This window comes from Sabethes cyaneus, chromosome 1, assembly GCF_943734655.1.
Source record: "Sabethes cyaneus chromosome 1, idSabCyanKW18_F2, whole genome shotgun sequence".
NCBI classification, from domain to species: domain Eukaryota; kingdom Metazoa; phylum Arthropoda; class Insecta; order Diptera; family Culicidae; genus Sabethes; species Sabethes cyaneus.
In genome coordinates, this window is record NC_071353.1 from 114,415,528 (window position 1) to 114,435,317 (window position 19,790).

At 42.2% G+C, this 19,790-nt stretch overlaps 3 protein-coding genes across 7 annotated transcripts in view; 1 reads left to right on the forward strand and 2 right to left on the reverse strand.

Annotated features, from left to right (window-relative positions):
- Positions 1-47: 47 nt before the first annotated feature.
- Positions 48-5,806, reverse strand: LOC128732970 (splicing factor 3B subunit 1). Of its 2 annotated transcripts, XM_053826466.1 has the most exons (7): positions 5,760-5,806; positions 5,203-5,486; positions 4,995-5,121; positions 3,747-3,826; positions 3,481-3,684; positions 1,226-3,415; positions 48-1,161 (listed from the first exon to the last, which is right to left on the reverse strand). In XM_053826466.1, exons 1-7 carry the CDS (start codon positions 5,785-5,787, stop codon positions 97-99), a joined length of 3,978 nt encoding a protein of 1,325 aa, XP_053682441.1. In that variant the 5' UTR covers positions 5,788-5,806; the 3' UTR covers positions 48-96. The 2 variants fall into 2 exon arrangements, with proteins under 2 accessions (XP_053682441.1, XP_053682443.1); XM_053826468.1 differs by lacking the exons at positions 4,995-5,121; positions 5,203-5,486; positions 5,760-5,806 and adding an exon at positions 4,044-4,344.
- A 10,357-nt stretch (positions 5,807-16,163) lies between these two features.
- On the reverse strand, positions 16,164-17,739 carry LOC128743949 (CDGSH iron-sulfur domain-containing protein 2 homolog). 3 transcript variants are annotated; one of them, XR_008412342.1, is made up of 5 exons: positions 17,620-17,739; positions 17,437-17,555; positions 16,682-16,893; positions 16,427-16,616; positions 16,164-16,370 (listed from the first exon to the last, which is right to left on the reverse strand). XR_008412342.1 is itself a non-coding variant. In XM_053840664.1 (4 exons), the coding sequence occupies exons 2-4, from the start codon at positions 17,531-17,533 to the stop codon at positions 16,527-16,529; spliced, it is 399 nt and encodes a 132-aa protein (XP_053696639.1). In that variant the 5' UTR covers positions 17,534-17,555; positions 17,620-17,739; the 3' UTR covers positions 16,364-16,526. The 3 variants fall into 3 exon arrangements, 1 of the variants encoding a protein (XP_053696639.1); XR_008412343.1 differs by having other exon boundaries at positions 16,164-16,376; XM_053840664.1 differs by having other exon boundaries at positions 16,364-16,616.
- Positions 17,740-18,105: 366 nt separating this feature from the next.
- The window catches only part of LOC128732922 (PH and SEC7 domain-containing protein), a 157,787-nt gene continuing 156,102 nt past the window's right edge, over positions 18,106-19,790 (forward strand). For both annotated transcript variants that reach the window (XM_053826380.1, XM_053826383.1), the window contains exon 1: positions 18,106-18,253. The gene's annotated coding sequence lies outside the window, so the exon portion shown is untranslated. The remainder of the gene's footprint in view (positions 18,254-19,790) is intronic.

The following is a 19,790-nucleotide window of genomic DNA, read 5'->3' on the forward strand; positions in this document are numbered from 1 at the left end:
CGAAAGGCGATTCTTTCATAATAAGTTTAAGTGTCCGCTAACACGCTAGTAATATTGTATTAAAATATTTCTTGAATGGTCTGACTCTGTCCGAGTTTACAGGTTATAGTCTAGCTCATACCGGATGTAGGGATTCTGAGGATCGTTTGAAATGCGAGGATAGCCCACGATAAGTGCATCCTGTGCTCCGATATAGAGCGAATTGTAGATCTTCCAGTAGACATCTCTTACCTTGCGAGCCGGATGGAACAAGCCTTGTAAGGTGTACTGCAGAATTTTGATCGGTCCCAATGCCACCCGCAAACCTTCGACAGCATCCATGAAGGCTTGTACCAAATGGGGTGAAGTTTCAAAGATGTTCGGCCAAACGTAGTTCAACAGATGGATCAGTGCATCCTCACAGCCAAAACCGTACACCCCCAGGGCCATATGTTTGATGGCAGCACAAGCTGTTTGTCTGTGCACCAAGTCTCGATCCATAAGGGCATCCTCCAGCAGTGGACAAATGGCATAGATGTAATCTTTGCCCATTTCTCCGATGTACTCAAACAGAAATGATAGTGACTTCAGGACACCGTTTTGTACGTTCAGCTCCGGTACACGATACTCGTTCATAAGGGCAGGTAAAACGGTGAAAGGTCTGCATGTTTCTGCCACAATGGCAATGGCGACTGTTGTACACACACGATTTTGTCGCTCCTGAACCTTGAGATTGTTCAATAGTGTTGCCAGCACATCATGTGGACCAATAGCTTTAGCAATATAACCGAATGTGTTGACCGTTGCTCGTCGGATCGCCTTTTTGTGAGCTTTCAACAATTCCAGCAGCTCGAAACAAATTCGCATCCATTCGCGAGCGGAAACGTACTCCGGTCCACGATCGGCAATACGACCAACGAGGTCGATACAATTTTCCTGGACCTTTTCGTGACGATTTTTAAGAATGGGTGTTAATCGCGGCAGCAGATCTTTGATCGGCGGAGTCATCTTAGTCATACCGATTACGTTGACGATAGCTTTAAGCGCGCCCAATATCGAACCAAGCACCTCGGGGTATTCCTCTCCCAGATATTCATACAAAACCACACCCAAATGGCCCATCAACTTTTCCTCCTGGCAGGTCTTCATAACCACGGCAATGCGGGAGATCAAATCGGCAGCCTAAAACAAAGAGAAGCGTGTTAATAAAAAAAGCATTTTAAATGAAAGCGAACGGTTCACTCACCTGCTGGCGAACTTTAGCGGACTTGTTGTTCAATCGCCACAGAATGGTACCGCAAATCTGCGGCAAATATGGTTTCACACGCTTACTCAGCTGATTGACAATCGTACCGAAACCATTCAACATAACCACATCCTCGGTCGTCTGCTCCTGGAACGCATACAAGATACCATCGATCAACTGTTCCTCCAATCGGGAATCGATATCCGCCGCCCCGAGATTGCCCATAATCTTCTCGATGGTTTCCATCACCATTTTACGGTATTGCTCATTTTCGTCCTTCAGATCGTCCACCACTCGGTTGATGATTTCCGAAGCGCCCACTTTATTGGCGATCTCGACCGTCGTATCCACCAGCTGCCGATAGTTACGCCGATCCAACGCCATCCGATGGTTCCAGAAATGTTTGAAAAAGTGTGGCAAAATTTCCTCCTTGATATACTGCGCTTCCACGCCGTCGGTTGCGCAACACTGCTTAACGACTTTCAAGACAATTTTTTTCATTTCCTCGTCCGGCGACTGGAACTCTCGGATCAAAATCAACATCACTTCTCGCGTATAGTAATTGGCGTATTCGGCGTCCATAAGCGGAATCAGATAACCAATGGCCTTCAAGAAAGCGGCCAAACCTTTACCGCGATGCGTTCGAATACCCTTCCACAGAGGCTTCAGAACAGAATCAAACGATTCGATACCGTACGGAGTGGCAGCTTCGGCAAGCGCAGCCAAAGCTAACGCAGTAATAGTTCGCACCTTCTGCTGTTCGTCGACCAAGCCGTGTTCAATAATTTCCACCAGTGATTTCAGATGTGGCAAAATGGCACAACCCATCAGGATAGCGATTTGCTGTACGATCTTGATGCCGGTGTGACGAGCTTGCCAGGACTTCTTACTTTTGCATACGGCTTTCAAGAAAGGTAGCAGCGAGGGAATACCGAGCGCAGAGGCGACCACAGCAAACGCACGAGCCGTAGTGTTTCGCACGTATTCGTCAATATTGTCGATATCAGGACGCATAGTCGAGATCATAGTAGCTAAACCGGCTGCCTTGGCTAAATTGGAAATAATTTCACGACCTTCGACGCGAGCATAGTAATCTTCATCGATAAGCAGTGGTTCAATGACGACCAAAATTTTGTGAACATAAGGACGAACCAGATCGTCCAACTTGTACAGAATGCGATCGATAACTTTCACCAACAAATGACGCTCCTGATCTTCGAGCGTAGGACTCATGAGCAGCGGAAGGATTTGATTGAACAAAGGTCCGGCTCCGAATTCTCTGGCTTTATCGGTAATCTGCCGCAGAGCGGCCTTTCTCATCGGCGGTGTGCCGTTTTTGATTTTCAGCAGGAGCTTCATGATTTTACGTTCCTTCTGCTCTTCCGGGCTGAGTGCATCTTCATCCACATCGACCAGCAATTTGTCGAAGTACTGTGCATCTTCCGGTTTCATAAATGGAAGATTACCTTTCGGTTGGTTGTCGATGAATTTAGCGCTTTTATCTTCGGCTTGGATGAAGAATCCGGCCGGGGTGCCCGCCATCGGTGTAGGGGTTGCAGTTAGCTTTCGACCGGGTGTGCGAATCGGAATGTAGCCCGCCGGTGGCGGAAGAATTTTATAGCCAGGGGGAAACATCGCATCCAATTCTTCGTCGCTGAATGGGCGATTTCTTTCGTCAATTTCTTTTTCCCAGCGATAAGCTTGCAGCTGTTCCGGTGTCATTGAAGCAAGATGACCCGGTGTTGGGGTTGCCATAGTCATCGCTTTGGGACCGATAGGAGTCGTTCCGCCTGGAGTGAGCAATGGAGTAGCATGTCCCGGTGTGGCATGTGGCGTAGGGGTCATCGCTATCGAGGGTGTCATCGCCGACGGAGTCGCATTCGATGGTGTCTCATCCCATCGGGACCGTCGCTTGGAGGCGGGCGTCGTGCTTTCCATAACGCTATCGGTAGGACCACGATCAGCACGCGGTGTTTCCGCCCACGAGTGACCAGGCGTCTCACGTTCCGTTTTCGGCGTCTCATCCCAACGGTTGCGTCGGGTGGACTTTTCCGCGGGCGTTTCTCGACCCGGGGTTGCACCAGAGTGCGCCGGAGTTGCGTCCCATATTCGAACGCTAGGCGTTGCGCCCGGCGTTTCGCTACCCTTGTGCCCGGGTGTTTCGTCCCATCGGTGATCGGCAGGGGTTTTCTAGAAGTAAACCAAAAAACTTAATAAAAGTTGCTTTAAAAGACGCTTTAAGACATTCTACATACCTCAGCGTCGCCCCAGGTGGGGGTAGCCGGAACGGCCAGCTTTTTTGGCGGTACAAACGATTCCTCCACAGTTTGATCCCATCGTCCACGCTTTTTTGGTTCGGCCACAGGCATCTTGCTTGTTGCATCCCCATTACTGGTGCTGTTACTACTGCTCACCTTCAGAGTGCCATCCTTTGCCTTTTCCTGGATTTTTTTACGCAACTGAAAAGAAAACCGAAATTTTAAACGCATGTCCTGTTAGTTAAAACTTGTCGGCTGCTTACCTCAACTTCCTCTCCTTTAAGCATTTGTTCGCGCATAATCTCCGTATAGGAACGGGAGCCAATGTCCGGAGTTTTACCGCCTGGAAGACATCCAAACAAGCAGAGAACGGGAGATCTTTGATTAGCAATTGCGGAAACCATTTCGGTTCTAAGTTTTATGTTCAATGTGAACTAGACTGTTCGAGACTTAACTTGAAATTAAATAACCGTTTGACTAGTTGATTCGAATAAGAAAAATCTAAAAAGCAACAAAATCGATGGTTTAATTTCAAATTACGCCTCGGATGTGATACGTACGTGCTCCAGCCAGATCCTCTGTGCCCGGAACATTTTTTCTGCTCTGTCACAAACTAAAATTTGTCTAATACTTTGAAACTAGTGCTTAATTAAGATTACGAGACGATGCAGAAAAATGTCCGCGGCATGGCTTTTATTTGGTATTTTGAGTATTTGAGAGGGGTTCCTAAAAAAATCTCTGTGATTAATAGTTTTCTGTTTTCTGGTTAATAAACACACTCATTCGCCATTCGCTCAACCTTATTGGCCCTTATTCATCATTTGCTCACCTGTCTGGTTTGGCAACGAGCATAAAATTTCTTAGTAACAACATTGCGCCAAACTAAACAAGCGAACCTGAAACCGGGCTAATATTAACCTGATAAACTGAGAGCCTTCCTCATCAGCGGTCTCATACTGACACGGATGATGTCCGCAACCTGCGTGGTAAGTGGTTTACGTTAATAAAGAGATCGCACAATACTGGGGTTTTGTGTTTTATAGTCAGAGCTGGCGCAACAGAAGAGACATGAGCGGTTTATGTTCAATAGGGATTTCTCCTAAATTTGCGCTATCTTCAGAACCTCATTGTCATCATACAGTCATTCAATGAATCTATTACGATTCACTCTTCCACTCAAAAGCTTTCTCACTCCAAAAAACTAATTGATTTTTTTTGGTAACACAGAAGCTCAGGCATGTAATGTTTCTACCTGCGGTCGAACCTCTGGGCCACCCCTAATGCTTTGAAACCACTACAAATCAAACTAATTCATGTAAAACGACAAAGTTTTTAGTGATTTAACAATGATTTCAATTTTGTTGGTGACATATTCAAATAAGACATTTGGTTAGAGTAGTTTTTGTTTTCATATAGCTCATTTGTAATGGTTTCTTGCAACAAGTGAAACAAAACAAACTTACAATTACTTATGTCTAGCAAGTAACTTCAAAAATTATTTCAAAACTTACCATCAGCGAAAGGATCAATACGTTCCGGAGAAATAACCAGTCGGCGTCGTTTCTGTCTGTATTCATCCTCTTTTTCTCCGACCGTAGGCCGGCGCCTATCTGCGAAAGGATCATAATCTTTGTCCGGCTGCGTTCAAATATACAAAAGAAAGCAATAATACAATCATAAAACCACGCCAAATTACACAAAATCACTTCATTTCAATACCTGAGCAACATCGTTCAGCAAGGCCGCCGGAGCCGTATAGCCGGGTGGCCTATCTCGGCCGCCACCTCGTCCCATCGGGATGCCGTCGTCCTCATCGTCATCGACATCGTCGTTCGGGGCAATCGATGTAACATAGCCTTCGTATTTGCTTTTACCACCGCCGCCGTCGTACAGCTCACGATCGAAGTATCCGCTCTCGAGCAAGCCAACACCCTTGTCTTTGGCCGCTTCTGCGCTGATTTCTTTCTTCTTCGTTTGAATATCACGGATTTGGGCCTCAATATCTGCGGAAAAGCAAATCAGATGTGTTAATTTTTAATAAACAAAAAACCGGGCTGTGTTCCTGTGTTGTGGAATGGGATAGGAGCTGAAAAGCAATATGGCTGCTCCTGTAACATCATTGTTGGAAATTTTTTAAACGTTTCAAAACGGATCAATATTTGCGGCCCACTCCATTTCTTTGCATTCTATGGTTAACAAGAACTTTAATCAAATGGCACGTATAATTTACATGCAGGAAACAAAAGCTCGTATTAAAATATAACACTTTTAATTACCTTCGTGGGTCCGTGGTATATTCTCCATTTTTTTATTTTCCACCTTTCGCGTTTGACAGCTAATCTAATCATTCAATGACATCTAAACCTGTCTACTGTATAAAGATATATATACCGTGGACCCCCGTTCGTTTGACCATTTTTAATCTGAACACTTTTTAATTTAAACATCGCATTCGGGTTTTGCTTTTAACCGGAGCGGGTCGTTTTTGATACGAAGGCGTATAATTCTGCTTATTTTCCGCATTTTTCGAGTGATTTGTGGGGAGTTATCGTTTTTAAATTTTCCCCTAGGTGGACACCAACATTTAGGGAAGTGAAAAATTTTGGTCTTGTTGGCTGTGCGGCGGTGGCCAGCAAAGAACCTGTACTCAGCGGTTTTCTAGTGGTCGGTGTCGCGTTGCAAATGTTGCAAAGGTTGCTGCAAATATTTCTTTCGTAGTTGTAGAATATCATCATCATCGCCTCGTGGCAGTAAGCAGCCCACGTTCGGCCGCCATTTTGTTCGGGGAGTTCTTTCAATTGGAAAATGAAGAGGGTGACACGGTCGCAATTACCGTTAAATAAAAAAGCTAATGCGCTACAGACGGCGCAGAAGCAAAATCCTTTGACGCAAGGTACCTCTAGTACAGCACCTCTCTCGAGGGTGGCCAGCCAGGAAGTGGTGTTGTCGGAGGTGGCGTACCTGGAACCGCTAGACTTTGAAAAAGCAACGCCAGCACATCCGCTGGTAGTCGGAAAAATCCGTTTTGAAGTGGGCATTAAAAATGTCAAGGAAATTAGGAAACTGGGCAGGTGTCGATACAAACTCGATCTGGAAAGGAAGGAGGATTTGGCAGTTTTGCAGAAAGTCGGTCTGGAAGAACGAAATCTGAGAGTATTCCTACCAGCGTGGTACAAGGAGACGATTTGTTTCGTTCCAGGGGTCCCACTGGACTTCGGAGACGAGGAATTGCTAGCAAATACAGTCTCGGAGCACCCAATTCGATCCATCGAGAGGATAAAGAAGAGAAATACGCAGGGGGACCTGGTAAATACTACCAACTTAAAAGTAACAGTGAAGGGAAAAGAGGTTCCGAGGAGCTTTCGAATTTTCGGGTGTTTTTTCCGGACGGAATTGTACATCTTCCCAGTAAAGCAGCGCACTTCCTGTTGGAAGCTTGGATACAAAAAGTCATCCAGCAGAGGAAAGCCCAAATGCGAAAAATACGGAGAGGAGCACATCGCCCAACAAGAATGTCCTGCGGAGCCGCGATGCGTAAACTGTAAAGGCCCAGACACAATGCATACGGATTTTACTACGTTGCGGAAATTTGACAGAAAACCCATGGTAAAAGTGTCAAATTGCCGCAACGTAGTAAAATCCGTATGCATTGTGTCTGGATCTTAAGAGATCGCACCCGGTAACAGACCGAAACTGCCCAGAAAGGAAGAAAAGACAAATTAACATACGCGGAAACCAAACAAAATATTTTTGAAATGGAAAATCCTTTTGGTCTACTCGAAGAAGACAATGGGGACCCAGAAGCATGTTCGAGTGCTTGGCCAGAAGCAACAAATGCTGGAGCAGGCAGGAAGAAAATATATAAATCGACTGGAAACGGCGAAGCCAAAAAACCAGATACGAAATGCAGCAAATGTAAGGCCAAATGTTCCGCTTCGGCTATATTAGCCAATCCTCACAAAGTAATGGACTTCGAAAGATTCATCACGCAGCTCAGAGATGAAATACGCAGCTATATCCACAACAAAGCATGGCTGCTGCCACTAAAAGAGCTCCGAGATAAGCTGAATGCGAACTTTTTTTTTGTTAATAGGAGACTACTGTTTTACCTGACTCACTGCGAATATGCGTATTATTGAAATAAAACGTAACCATACGCTTTATTCGTTTATAAAGCATATGCATTTAATATCGATAACAAACGATTTTTTGTAAGTTGTGCTTTTGTTATTGCATTTAATTTGTAAAAAGTTGCATAAATAACAATTCAGTTTCACAATAAAATTATTGCGTACTACTGGCACATGAAATATAACGTTTAAGTACGTTATTTTTAGTGATCAAAATTAACGATATTTTCGATACAAGGGCGATATTTTTCGAAACCTTTCGAACCAACACGATCCCGCGAATACAACGCATTTCGCAGTGAGTCAGGTAACACAGTAGACCACTGCGACCAGCATTTAGATCTATTGTGGTATGCTCCATCCTTAATCTATGTGTACTGCCTGACATACCACCAGTAATCCGAGCAGTTGTCAGTACTCAGTATGCACAGTTGTCCCAATTAGGCACAGCACTTCTTATGAAGTTGATAACCTTGTTGGGACTTTCAGTCCAAATATTCAGAGGCTCCAATGTTCCTTTACCGAGGACTCTTAATCTGCGTTGTATTAATGCGAACTTACAAATGCAGAGAACAGAAATCGAAACGGACCAACTGCTAATTGAAATAGCTTCCGACCTTAATAACACAACCGCCCAGCTAGCTTCGAGGTACGATGGTGGTCTAACAAGCCAGTCGTCGTATGTTCGAATCTCGGCTAGGCGGTGCTTGCTAGAGTTAGTAGGATTGTTGCACTGGCCTCGTAATTTTCCTGTACTCTAACAGCCGGCTGCGAAGTCTGTCGATAAAGAAGGGTAATGTCTAAAGACGGTATAAATCCATTGCTTTGCCTTAATAACATTCTGGACAAAGATGCAGAAAGAACTGAAAGCAGAATAGACGAACAAGCTCACAATGGAGAATAAATCATTTAAAATACAGCAACACAACATACAAAGCATCTGACAAACAGAAAAAAGGGAAGAACTGTTCACAATAATGTCCGAAAACGATTTCTGCGTAGCCCTTCTCCAAGAGATATGGCTCAAAGAAAAGGAAGTCTTTAATCTAAAAGGATACACACTCACTTCAAAAAGAAGATAAGGCGGGTACGGTGGTGTAGGAATCCTGACACGAAATAGCTTACAATGCGAAGAAATAATCTTACCAAATACAGGACCAGTCGAAGCAGTGGCGGTAAAAATTAGCAACCCGCATGGGTTCCATTTCAAAACATTGAACTTGATCTCAGCATATGTTTCACCAACCGGAAACCTGACCAAAGAAGTACGCGAGGGACTGAAAACAATTTTCGACTTTGTGGACGGCTTGAATGGAGAATCCATTTTTGGTGCCGATTTAAATGCGCACCATTTATCATGGAGCCCTGAATTTCAAGAATGCCCCAGAGGAAGGTATATAGCTGGGCTCATTGACGATGCCAAACTGGTACTCCTAAATGACGGGTCAGGAACAATGATCACTATGCCAGATGGCAGAGAGTCAGCGATAGATCTTACTATGGCAACACCAGGAGTAGCGACAAAAGCCACGTGGTCAGTACAAGAGGAAGAAATTGGGGGCATGCATATATGCCTGTCAGTGGCACTAGAGGGTGAAGTTCCTATTGTACCTCAAATCACCACAAAATGTAACAAAGAAAAGCTAATTGAAATATTGAATAGTTTAAGGCCGCAGTATGTGTACGATCCCAATGAACTAGTAGAAATATTCGACGAAGCTGTCAGTGACGCTTCGTATGTGGTGCGGAAGAAAAAAGCTAATTTTTTGAAAACCTGGTGGACTGCCGAACTTGGAAACCTGTTTAAAAAGAAGCGCAACGTTCTGCGAGCATATAATAAAAACAGAACACAGACCAATTACATAGCGCTCCAAAAAGCCAGAGCTCTCCTAAAACGAGAAATCCGAAGGGAAAAAAGGAAATATGTGGGACAGAACTTTTAGAACAAATTGATGAAGCAACACCCGCGCGCCACCTGTGGAATATAGTGAAGGGAGTTGACACTGCAATATCCGGCGGAAAACCCAAACAGTGCTTATTGTCAAAAGAAAATGCCACACGTTTCATGAACTTTTATTTCGGAGATAAAATGAGAACGATACGGGATTCATATGGACAGACTGTTACAGAACTGGAAGGCTACGAAATGGCAATAAAAGACGAAGAACTTATGCGGGCGCTAAAGACAAGAAAAAAAATTCTCGGCCCCGGGGGAAAATAAGATTTCTTACGATATTATTAAAAAATTTGAACCCTGAGATGCAGCTAAAATTTTTAGAAATGCTGAGCAGAGTGTTTGTGGAAGAGAAAATCTCCAATAGATGGAGGAAAACTGAAATTCGGCCAATCCCAAAGAAAAACGCAGACCAAACGCTGCCCAACTCTAAGCGCCCTATTGCATTAATGAATGTGGAACTCAAACTGATAAACGCGGCAATTAAAAACCGGCTCTCGGAAATAGCAGAAATAAACAACCTGACTCCTGCTTTATCCTTCGGCTTCAGAAAACACCTTTCAGCGACAACGTGTATAAACTACGTCGTAAATAGCATGGTGTATCTATAGTCTAGATACACCATGGTAAATAGCATATTGCCCCTTTTATGACTATTTAGACTACTGTGATAATCATTTAATGCAATGTACCGCATTTTGCACTGTTAATCTGACACTAGAGTGGCTTCCCAACAAATATTTTTTTTAATAGTAGCTCATTCAACCATTGTATAGCCAATTACCGAGCAATAATCGCTTAATAAGCTGTTATTCAACAAAAATGTTTGTTGGGTTTTAGTTTGATCTACTAATGAGTTTTACTTCTTTTTCCTTCTTCTTCTTTTTCATTCCATTTTCTTTGAGCGAAATCGTGTGCGAGATTCGACTGTGATAATCGTGTAAATCGGGGTAGTCTAAATAAGGGCAAATGTCGCAATAATATTCCTACTGCAAACAGCCTCAGCGAGGGCCCCAGCTAATGTCAAAAAATCTTTATATGTGTGCGTGATGGAATACTTCATAGTACGCGCCAAAATTGTTCTGTATGTGTGTTTGTAGGAAAGCGCAATGTAACCGACATGATAGGACATGAAAGAATATTCCGTATTGTACCATTATTGGAGGCGGACGTAATAAAGTTAAGTTGCATGATAAAAGTGTTTCCGTTATTTAGTTTTCCGTCCTCCATAGTGTTTCATAGTGTTAAATTTCCTCTACCACAAGATGGAGTTATTTTTGCTAACAATCGTGCGATGATCGAAAGGTGCGGAAGCAGTGCTACGATGAACACCTAAATGGCATGCAAAGAGAAGACCGTGATAGTGCAGCAAACAACGGAGATGTGCCACCCCCATCGATAAGCGAACTTAGAGAAGCGACCCGGTGGCTGAAGAACAACACAGCAGCAGGAAAGGACGCCCAGGTAACCAATAAGCATTAATATAAGCAGTAAATAAATTGTTTATTAGCATCCCTGGCGTTTTATACTGCAGGTTGCTGTTTATCAGCCTTTTGACTGCATAACTGTTGTAAATTGGCATCCACAATTCTATTTAAATTCTTCTTGTCGGTAACTAGCTGCAAATAAGCATTGTCAGCATTATGAGAGGGCTAGCAGTAAAGTAGCCGCATATTTTGCCAAAATAGCATTTAAGTAGCATTTAAGGCAACTTAAATGCTTATTGGCTTGTATTTAAATTGCATTGGAAATGCTTATTGGTTACCTGGGCGGTATTGGAGCGGAACTTATTAAAATGGGCCTGAGCAAGAGGGCCAGCTGTTTGCATCAATTGATTGTCAAGATTGTGATGGATACGGAACGACTACTGGAGGAGTGGGAAGACGGGGTTATTTGCCCTCAAGAAAGGCGATAAGCTGGATTGTGAGAACTACTGAGCGATCACTATCGTGAATGCCGTCTACAAAGTGTTTTCTGAAGTCATTTTCCATCGACTATCGCTAATAATCAATATATTATTAGGAAGTTATCAGGCCAGTTTCATGAAGGGTCGATCTACAATGGACCAAATCTTTACTCTGCGGCAGACCCTCCAGAAGTACCGTGAATTCCGAGTCCCTACGCATCACCTGTTCATTGATTTCAATGCCGCATGTGATGTAAACAGACAACAGCTGCGAAAAATTCTGGACGAAAATGACTTTCCGGTTAAGCTTACTAGACTTATTATGGCTACGATGGATGGGACCAGGGCCCGACAACGTCACCTCAATTGCATAGCGTCACTCAACAATGAAGCAGTGAAGCTTCGGTTTCAACAGAAGCAGCACCGCTTCAGTTTCAAACTGGCTTCAGTCAGCGTCAGCGAAACGGGTTTCACTTCATCATGACTATCGGTTTCAACTTTTCATTTGTACTTTTCTATCAAATATTTAAAAGAATGCCAGCAACTTTGAATGCAAATGAATTGAATTTGAGTAACATTTCCTACAATGCAACGCATATTAAAGATAACCTGGTCAATGTCGACAAATCGTGCCTGACTTTCTGCCGTCGTCAATTGAAACAGCAACCAACTTCAACTAAAGCTTGCTTGAAACGTTTTGTTCAACAAATGAAGCAAGTCACTTCATGTATGAAGCGAAGGTAAGAGAAAGTCAGTTTCATTTATTTGTTTCGACGATACCGGGTCCTGGATGGGACACAGAGAACAGACTACCAGGTAATTAACAAAAAGTGTGTAAAAGTGTGTTTTTATGTAATCTAAGAGTAATCCTTTAATAGAGCACCTCTCGAGCAGTAAGTGGCAAACTAAATCTTGATGTCGCTGCCATCGCTGCTATGTAACTCCAGCACAAAGAAATATTGATAAAGGTACATGGATATTTTTTGATGCGTTTGGCAAACTATTTCTGGAGGGCGCTACCGACAGATTTTACACACAAAAAATCGATTACTTCCTTCGAGCCTGATAATCTGTTCTCTGTGGATGGCATCCAATGCTGTGTGAGAATCTCGGGTGGATTGTCGGACCCATTCGAATCCCGCCAGGAGACTTCGATAAGGAGATGTTCTTTCTTGCCTCCTATTCAACATCGCGCTTGAAGATGTTATGACACGAGCGGTGATCGAAATGCGGGGCACGATTTTAAATAAATCCAGTCATTTTCTCTGCTATGCTGATGATGTGGATGCTGTCGGCAGAACAGTTAGGTGGTGAAAGATCAGTACACCAGACTAAAACGCGAAGCAGAGAAGATCAGATTGAAGATAAATACGTCTATAAAACGAAGTATATGTTGGCGGGCGGGACCGAGCGCGACAGGGCCCGCTTAGGCAGTGCCGTGGTAATCGACGGGGATGAGTTTGACGTGGTCGACGAGTTCGTATACCTTGGCTCACTGGCAACAGAAGACAACAATAACAGCCGTGAAATTAAAAGGCGTATTATCAGCGAAAGTCGGGCCTACTACGGGCTCCACAATCCCTTGCGGTTGAACAATCTGAGCTCCCGTAAAAAGTGCACTGTGTATGAAACCGAAGACCTCTGTAACAAGAAGACTGACAGCTCTGCCAATATTCGGGAGACACTGATGGTAGCTCGCTCTACCGGCCAAGGTGGTCCCTGGATGCATCTGTGTGAGTGAGTGCTAGTATTCATACCGCTATGCCAACATAGCCGAACAAACACCAAAGCAGAATTTAGGAGAGCTTACTAACATTCATGCAAAATTAACCTCCTTCGCTAAAACAAGCGCCGCTGATAGTGACGCTCGACGTTTATACGAAAAAAATAACAGATGCCAGTCTTGTTAGTAATGGGGTCTTCGATAAAACGCTAATTAGACCGGTTGTTCTCTACGGGCATAAAACGTAGACATTGCTATAAGAGGGCTTACGAGCACTTCGAACGGCGGGTGTTAAGAACCATCTTTGGCACCGTGCAAGAGAACGGTGTATGGTGGCGAAAAATGAACCGCGAGCTCGCGCGTCTGTACGACGAAATCAATATTCAGAAAGTGGTTAACGATGCACAGATACGTTGGGCAGGACATGTTGCTAGAATGCCGGACAACTATCCTGCAAAAATAGTTTCTGCATCGAACATCCGTTAGGAACAAGACGAAGAGGGGAACAGGAACAGCGAACGAGGTGGCAAGCCCAGGTGGAACGAGATTTTTTTTTCCGGAATGACCTTTGTACATATTGCTTGAATACATATTCCTTGCAAAGCACATATTGGACAAATGCTGCTGCTTGACGGTAGATATCTATTTCTTTCCTCGCGTTAGAGAATGTTAGTTCATGGAAAAGATATTTCTGTTTCTGTTTCTGTTTGCAGCACAAGGTGGGGCAGTTAGAGCCAAGTCTGTCCAGGGCTGAGATAAGGTGGTTATGATAATGTTAAAAGAATCCGTGCGGATTACGCTAGCTCCATAATGTATTGGTGATTATGGATTAATGGGCGGAAGAAGAGTGATAGAACTTGGCTTGATATAATTGTGTGCTTGGTCAATATAGCATAAGATGGCTTGTACTTATCTTGTTTTCTCCTTCCTTTGTTTGTTTCCTCATCTTGTTCGTAGTCAATCTTAATTAAACCTGAAGCAGGCTCCACGCCGGCCGTCCTCTCCATCGTTGTCACCAGTGTGGTCATCTGTGGCTGGTCTCTTGCCTCCCCTCACGGCAACATTATTGTTGCCGTGAGAAGAAGCGATAGAGATCAGGCAGAAAAGAAAAGAGGAATTTTTTAGTCAACATGTTGATTGCAATTTTCAAGTTAGTAATATCACGAGAATTCTATGTCTGTCCATCACCTATGCTACTACCGACTAACTACTCGCTAGGCTGGACGCTACTCATCTCCCAAATACCCATGTCATCACGATTGACCCAGCGCTGTTCCACAACCTATGCTCATTAAAAGCCACAGCCGCCTCTTTATCTACCATCTTTGCAGTATTGTAGCTGATGGCGTAAATTTTCGAATATTTTGTGCGGAATATTATTCAAGAGCAATATTATCGCTCAGAACTATCGAAAAACTACTTGAACTTCCGAAAAATAGAGCAGATGCGATGTAATGGGGACTGGCACTCGCTCGTATTATTCCCGGTGGCATTAATTGCATATTTGTAGCGGTAGTCAACCGATTTGTCGGTATGCTCTTCAGACCGTGGTCAATTGAAATGATTCTGTAACTAAGTAGGGATGAGGTGGATCAAAAAGAACTTCACTTGGAGACATGTATATATGCCGTGTTAGGTCTTAAGTGCAAGCTGTCACTAAAGCAAGACTTAATAAGATGTTAACGACGTTGATAATTCTGTGAGGATGGTATTGAATCGAAAAATAAATCCTCATACCACGGCCATATATTATGTACTATGACCCCATTTTAGGAAGTGGGAATGATGGTATATTGAGGACAGCCCTTCGCTATCGCTTGAATCAGCCAGAGAATCGAATACCTGTTTTTACTTGAAGAAGTTTTAACTCTAAAAAGATTTAGTTAGAAATGGAATTTCAGTTGAAGTCTGCCAGCATTGGGCAATGGACAGAACAAGATATATATCGAGGCTATAAATCTTTTCGAGTGATCCACTAAGTCCGACCGTGACGACAGCCGCAAGAATGGAGAGGAGCAGGCCGCCGGTGAGTTGCCACCGTTCGACTTGATGGACTCTCCGACAGAGGCTCATCAGCATTAGGAAGGCCCTTGGGAGACAAACAGCGTCATACATGATCATTTTATGTTGTTAGTTGAATACCGTTAACGCGGTTAGTCACAAGACATGCAAATCATTCTAATAAAGGAGGGAAATAAGAAAAAAAAAAATTATAATTACATCCAAAACAATACAATAGAGGTGACAGTAACAGCAACGATAGCAATATTAGTAATAATAGTAATAGCATAGGAAACTGATACAGGAAACACAGCTACTGACTATAACTTCCTGCCCATTAATAATTGTAATTTGGCAGCATAGGTATAAGAAGAATTTCCGACTCATCATAGAACACTCAAACATATATACATGTGCATACACATGTATACATGTACGTGTGTGTATATTTTTCAGTGCTGTGCTGTCCATAATCGCATAACAGCCACAAATTCTATGGCAATCTCATAGAAAATGTCTCGATTACGCAAATAAAGACATCACATCATTTTTGAACACTCGTTCCTTCTAACTAGCGATACATTTTAATTTTCATGAGTAAGTCAAAATCTCATGAATGGTGGGTAGGATTTGGTTTCAGTTTTCTAGAGAAATTTCTGTGCATACCAGCAATTCATCTAGGGAACCGAGTAAGCCCTCCCGGTGCTTCGGCCCAAACGGATTGAATTTAAAATCAAATCCGTTCGATTTCGCTCCATTCCGCTTTACGAGACACATGCTACACATAAAGCTAAATTATGCAATACTACATACTACACATATATCCAACTTAAACTATAAACATTCTACATGCGGAACCAAGAATTTTTAGGTCGTTTGGCCGAAGTACGCGTCAAACCACCTACCCATGGGAGGGTAGTTCATGGAAAAGATATTTAGGAATGAAACAAGCTGTGTATTCAAGTGTTCAAAACGTGATTCTTTTTTCGCAGATAACAATACCAAAACATACGATTCCTCATTTTTATTGCCTAGTAATGCAGACTTTTCATATTTGATCGAGACATTTTAGAAAAGGGTTGCTCGTACCATAGGTATTTAATTGTTCAATCAAGGTCTACCCATTTTCAACGAATAACAATTGATAATAGCGGGAACAAATGTGATGATTTTCTAAAACTAAGTATTATTGCCTTTTTCTCCGATACAATAATTGATGAATTACTAACCGTTTATGTGAGCAGCTAAATGGATGAGTTCTTAGCTATTTTTTAATGCATGGTATATAAAAAGCACTATTTAATCACGAACATAGCTGACTTTGTCAGCTTAATTCTTTTTACGAGAAATAACCACTGGACCAAGATTGTCTTGGCATTCTTTATTATGAGCACCGTGGGATCCATCGCAGTAAGGCCACTAGAATAGAAACAAAAAAGCGTCATCAAAGGCTCAAGGTCATAAATATCTGGGACAAAACTTACATTATTGGATTTCCAACAGCGACAGTAAGCGGCCTTTTCGGCAATATCTTCGATGTCGACCATGTCTACGACCTTACCTTCGGACAAACGAATTTTTTTGTTCACCTTGGTGCTTGGTTTTGGGCGTGCTTCCGGGCAGAATGCCAGATAGGACATATAGACTAAACCACCAACGACTGCGGTCGGCGGGATCAACGAGAGCCAGTCCTTAACTGCGGATTGCGTATGGGCAGATAAAATTTGATTAGTTGAAACTGAACAAATAAAACTCGAAAAATAAGAAATAATAAGGCACGTATGGTTTTCAATAATTTTTAATAATTGCGTGATATAACTTTTTATCTTTTTAAATGAAGAGAAATACTTAAAATCTGTTTTTAAATAATCTGAGTAATCAAATTTTTGTTTTCGGCAAAAAAAGAGTTAACAGTCCTTGCAACGCACCTGTCTGATTTATTGCTAAGTCAGACATAACATACCTAGTACATAAATGTGTCACCTAAAACAAATCTTACATAATCGCGATTATCATGTTTTCAGCGTTTTCGGTCAGTCAGTAAACCTGGATTGTTGGAATCGCGACTCTATTGATTTAATAGTTCGTATTTCTCAATTAAAATCTTTTACATTTGTGGCTCATTTATTGAACCATGACGGGGTATTTTTTCCTTTCCTTTCACGACACAATTGCCTTGATTGCGAAAGCCACATTTTATGAATACATTTTGGATTGGAAAAATGGAGTTTATACTTACATCCCAGACGAAACCATCCACCGAATGTGTTCGGAATGGGCAATCCGGACAAATAGTTGGGCAGTGTCTTTCTGACCAAACCTGACATCGCATCCATTGTTATCGTTAGGCACTAATACCTGCCAAATAGAAGAAAATTTACACAATTCGGTGGAGAACACGTGAATAAGCGAAGGTCTGTACCGCTTTCTAATACTATATACACTTGCAGATTTGCACTCAAATGTAATTTCAGCTGAAATCGCTAGCACTGTTGTTCCACTACACAACGAGATCAGCTACCGAATGATGACGGACGAAAGGATTGTGTCATGAACTTTACGATTGCGAGTGTAAAATGGAAAAAAAGAGCTGACACTTTGGAGAAAAGGGAATAAAGGAAAACGAGGAAAATCGTGACAGCTGCGTACCTCATCGGCCAAAGTTTAACAATACGCCAGTTTGAAACTTCATTGCGAGAATCCTCTCGCACACGCAAATTACCGTTAAAGTTCTCTTCGGTTTTGTCGGTTGATACGAGTATTGGTGCGCAGTACATGAATGCAATGCCAGTAAGTTTGACTCTCATAAAATCCAGTTTTAGTGCAGGTGATGCGAAGAAAAACATCAGTCGGCCCATCAGCAGCTAGTGTGAAAAGTTAGTTTTGGTTTTGTCAGCTTCTGTGCAGCCGAAAAGTTTATGCAAGTGTTCTGGAAAGTTACTAATATTGACTATACTACGGTTGAATGATAAACCGTAATAGTTTTTTCCTGTTTATAAATGAACAAGATTCCTATTTAATGTCAGCCGATTCGAACTGGAATTTCATTTTTTCAGGTAAGTTATAAAGGTGTCTATGCTGTCTTGGCTTTTCGACGAGGACCACTGTTACGCACACATACGCAATCAAAAGTTAACCGGAGAACTGGAAGGTTTTCGTCGGCTCGGCTTGTTTTCTCTTTGTTTTACCACTGCTCTCTTAAGTATCTCTCGAAAGGATCACAGAAAGCAGTGATGCCGTTTTTTCACTTCTGTCTGTGAAACTACTTCGATCGGAAATACTTAATTCATCCAATTTGAAATAACCCAATCGCAATTGCAAAGTAATATAAAAGTGAGAATAATTTCAATTTCGGGATGGATGAGAATTAAAAACATTGGGAAAAAATAAATATTGGTTAAATTAAACAATTGCATTGGCAGAACTAGTGCTCATTTCTAAGGGGGGGGGCGGGGTCATACTACTCGCATAACAGTCCCATTTATATAGGAAACTCTATAGAAAATGGGATTATTATGCAAGTGGCGGCAGTATAGCCCCAGGCATTTTTCTCGACTATTTTGTTTCGTCGGTGAATTAAAATTGAATGCACATCAATCCACGGTATCTTATAACTGTGATGCATATAAAAACTACTCTAAAGTTAACTAACAAGAGTTTTTTCTTAAATTCAAAAAACCAGGTTCATTTTTCTAGGGAGGGGGGGGCTAAGGACCCCTAAGAGAGATTTAGCCCATGATAAAGGAGGGCCGGAGAATAAACTCATGATACATGAGTCACTTGACATAGAATGACCTGATTCTACTAAAATTCGAACCCACGACCACTCGCTTGTCAAAGCAGACTCGGTAACATTGCGGCTATGGAGCCTCCCAGTTACTTAGTTTAAGTATTGGTATCATCAGATTTGAGAGGGCCACGAAGCTCCTGTCGAACATTAATGTGCTGAATTTTCCACGAGCGACGGCAAGTTTATACATTTGCAAATTAACCTACCTCTATATTAGAAAAAATAGAGGAGTTGTGCAGACAACACGACAGCATAGGGGAACCAGGACTACGTAAGTCTCTTTGTAGCGATAGTTGCATGTAAGAATACGATTCTTCAGGTATACATGCTACATGCAGCATTTGTTGAAATTAATTGCAGCTAGAGAAAATTCGATTATTTTTAAATGTATGTTAATAGCGCCTCAAATCTTGCTTCAACATCAAACACTATTTACATGTACATGTATTTTGATGACATCGAAAACTTATGTTAAAATGACTTGGTTGTGCTACAGGTTGAGAAATCCAAATTTTTGCATGTCGATAATTTTTTTACACGGTTTTATTCCTTTTCATGATTGAAAGCTACCGTATAAGTAAGTTAAAGTTGCTGGCAAAATGTATTGTACCTGACTGCTTTATACTGAGTTGATGGTTAAATAAACATTGACATCAGTATGGATACCTCTGCCTTGTCTTGTCCATCATTTTCGAAAGAAATTAATCTAAATGTAATGCTTGACTATTGAAAGTATGTAAAGAATTGCAGGCGATTTACTAATGCAAAGCAGCAAATGAAACGTTCATAACTATTCTCGGATA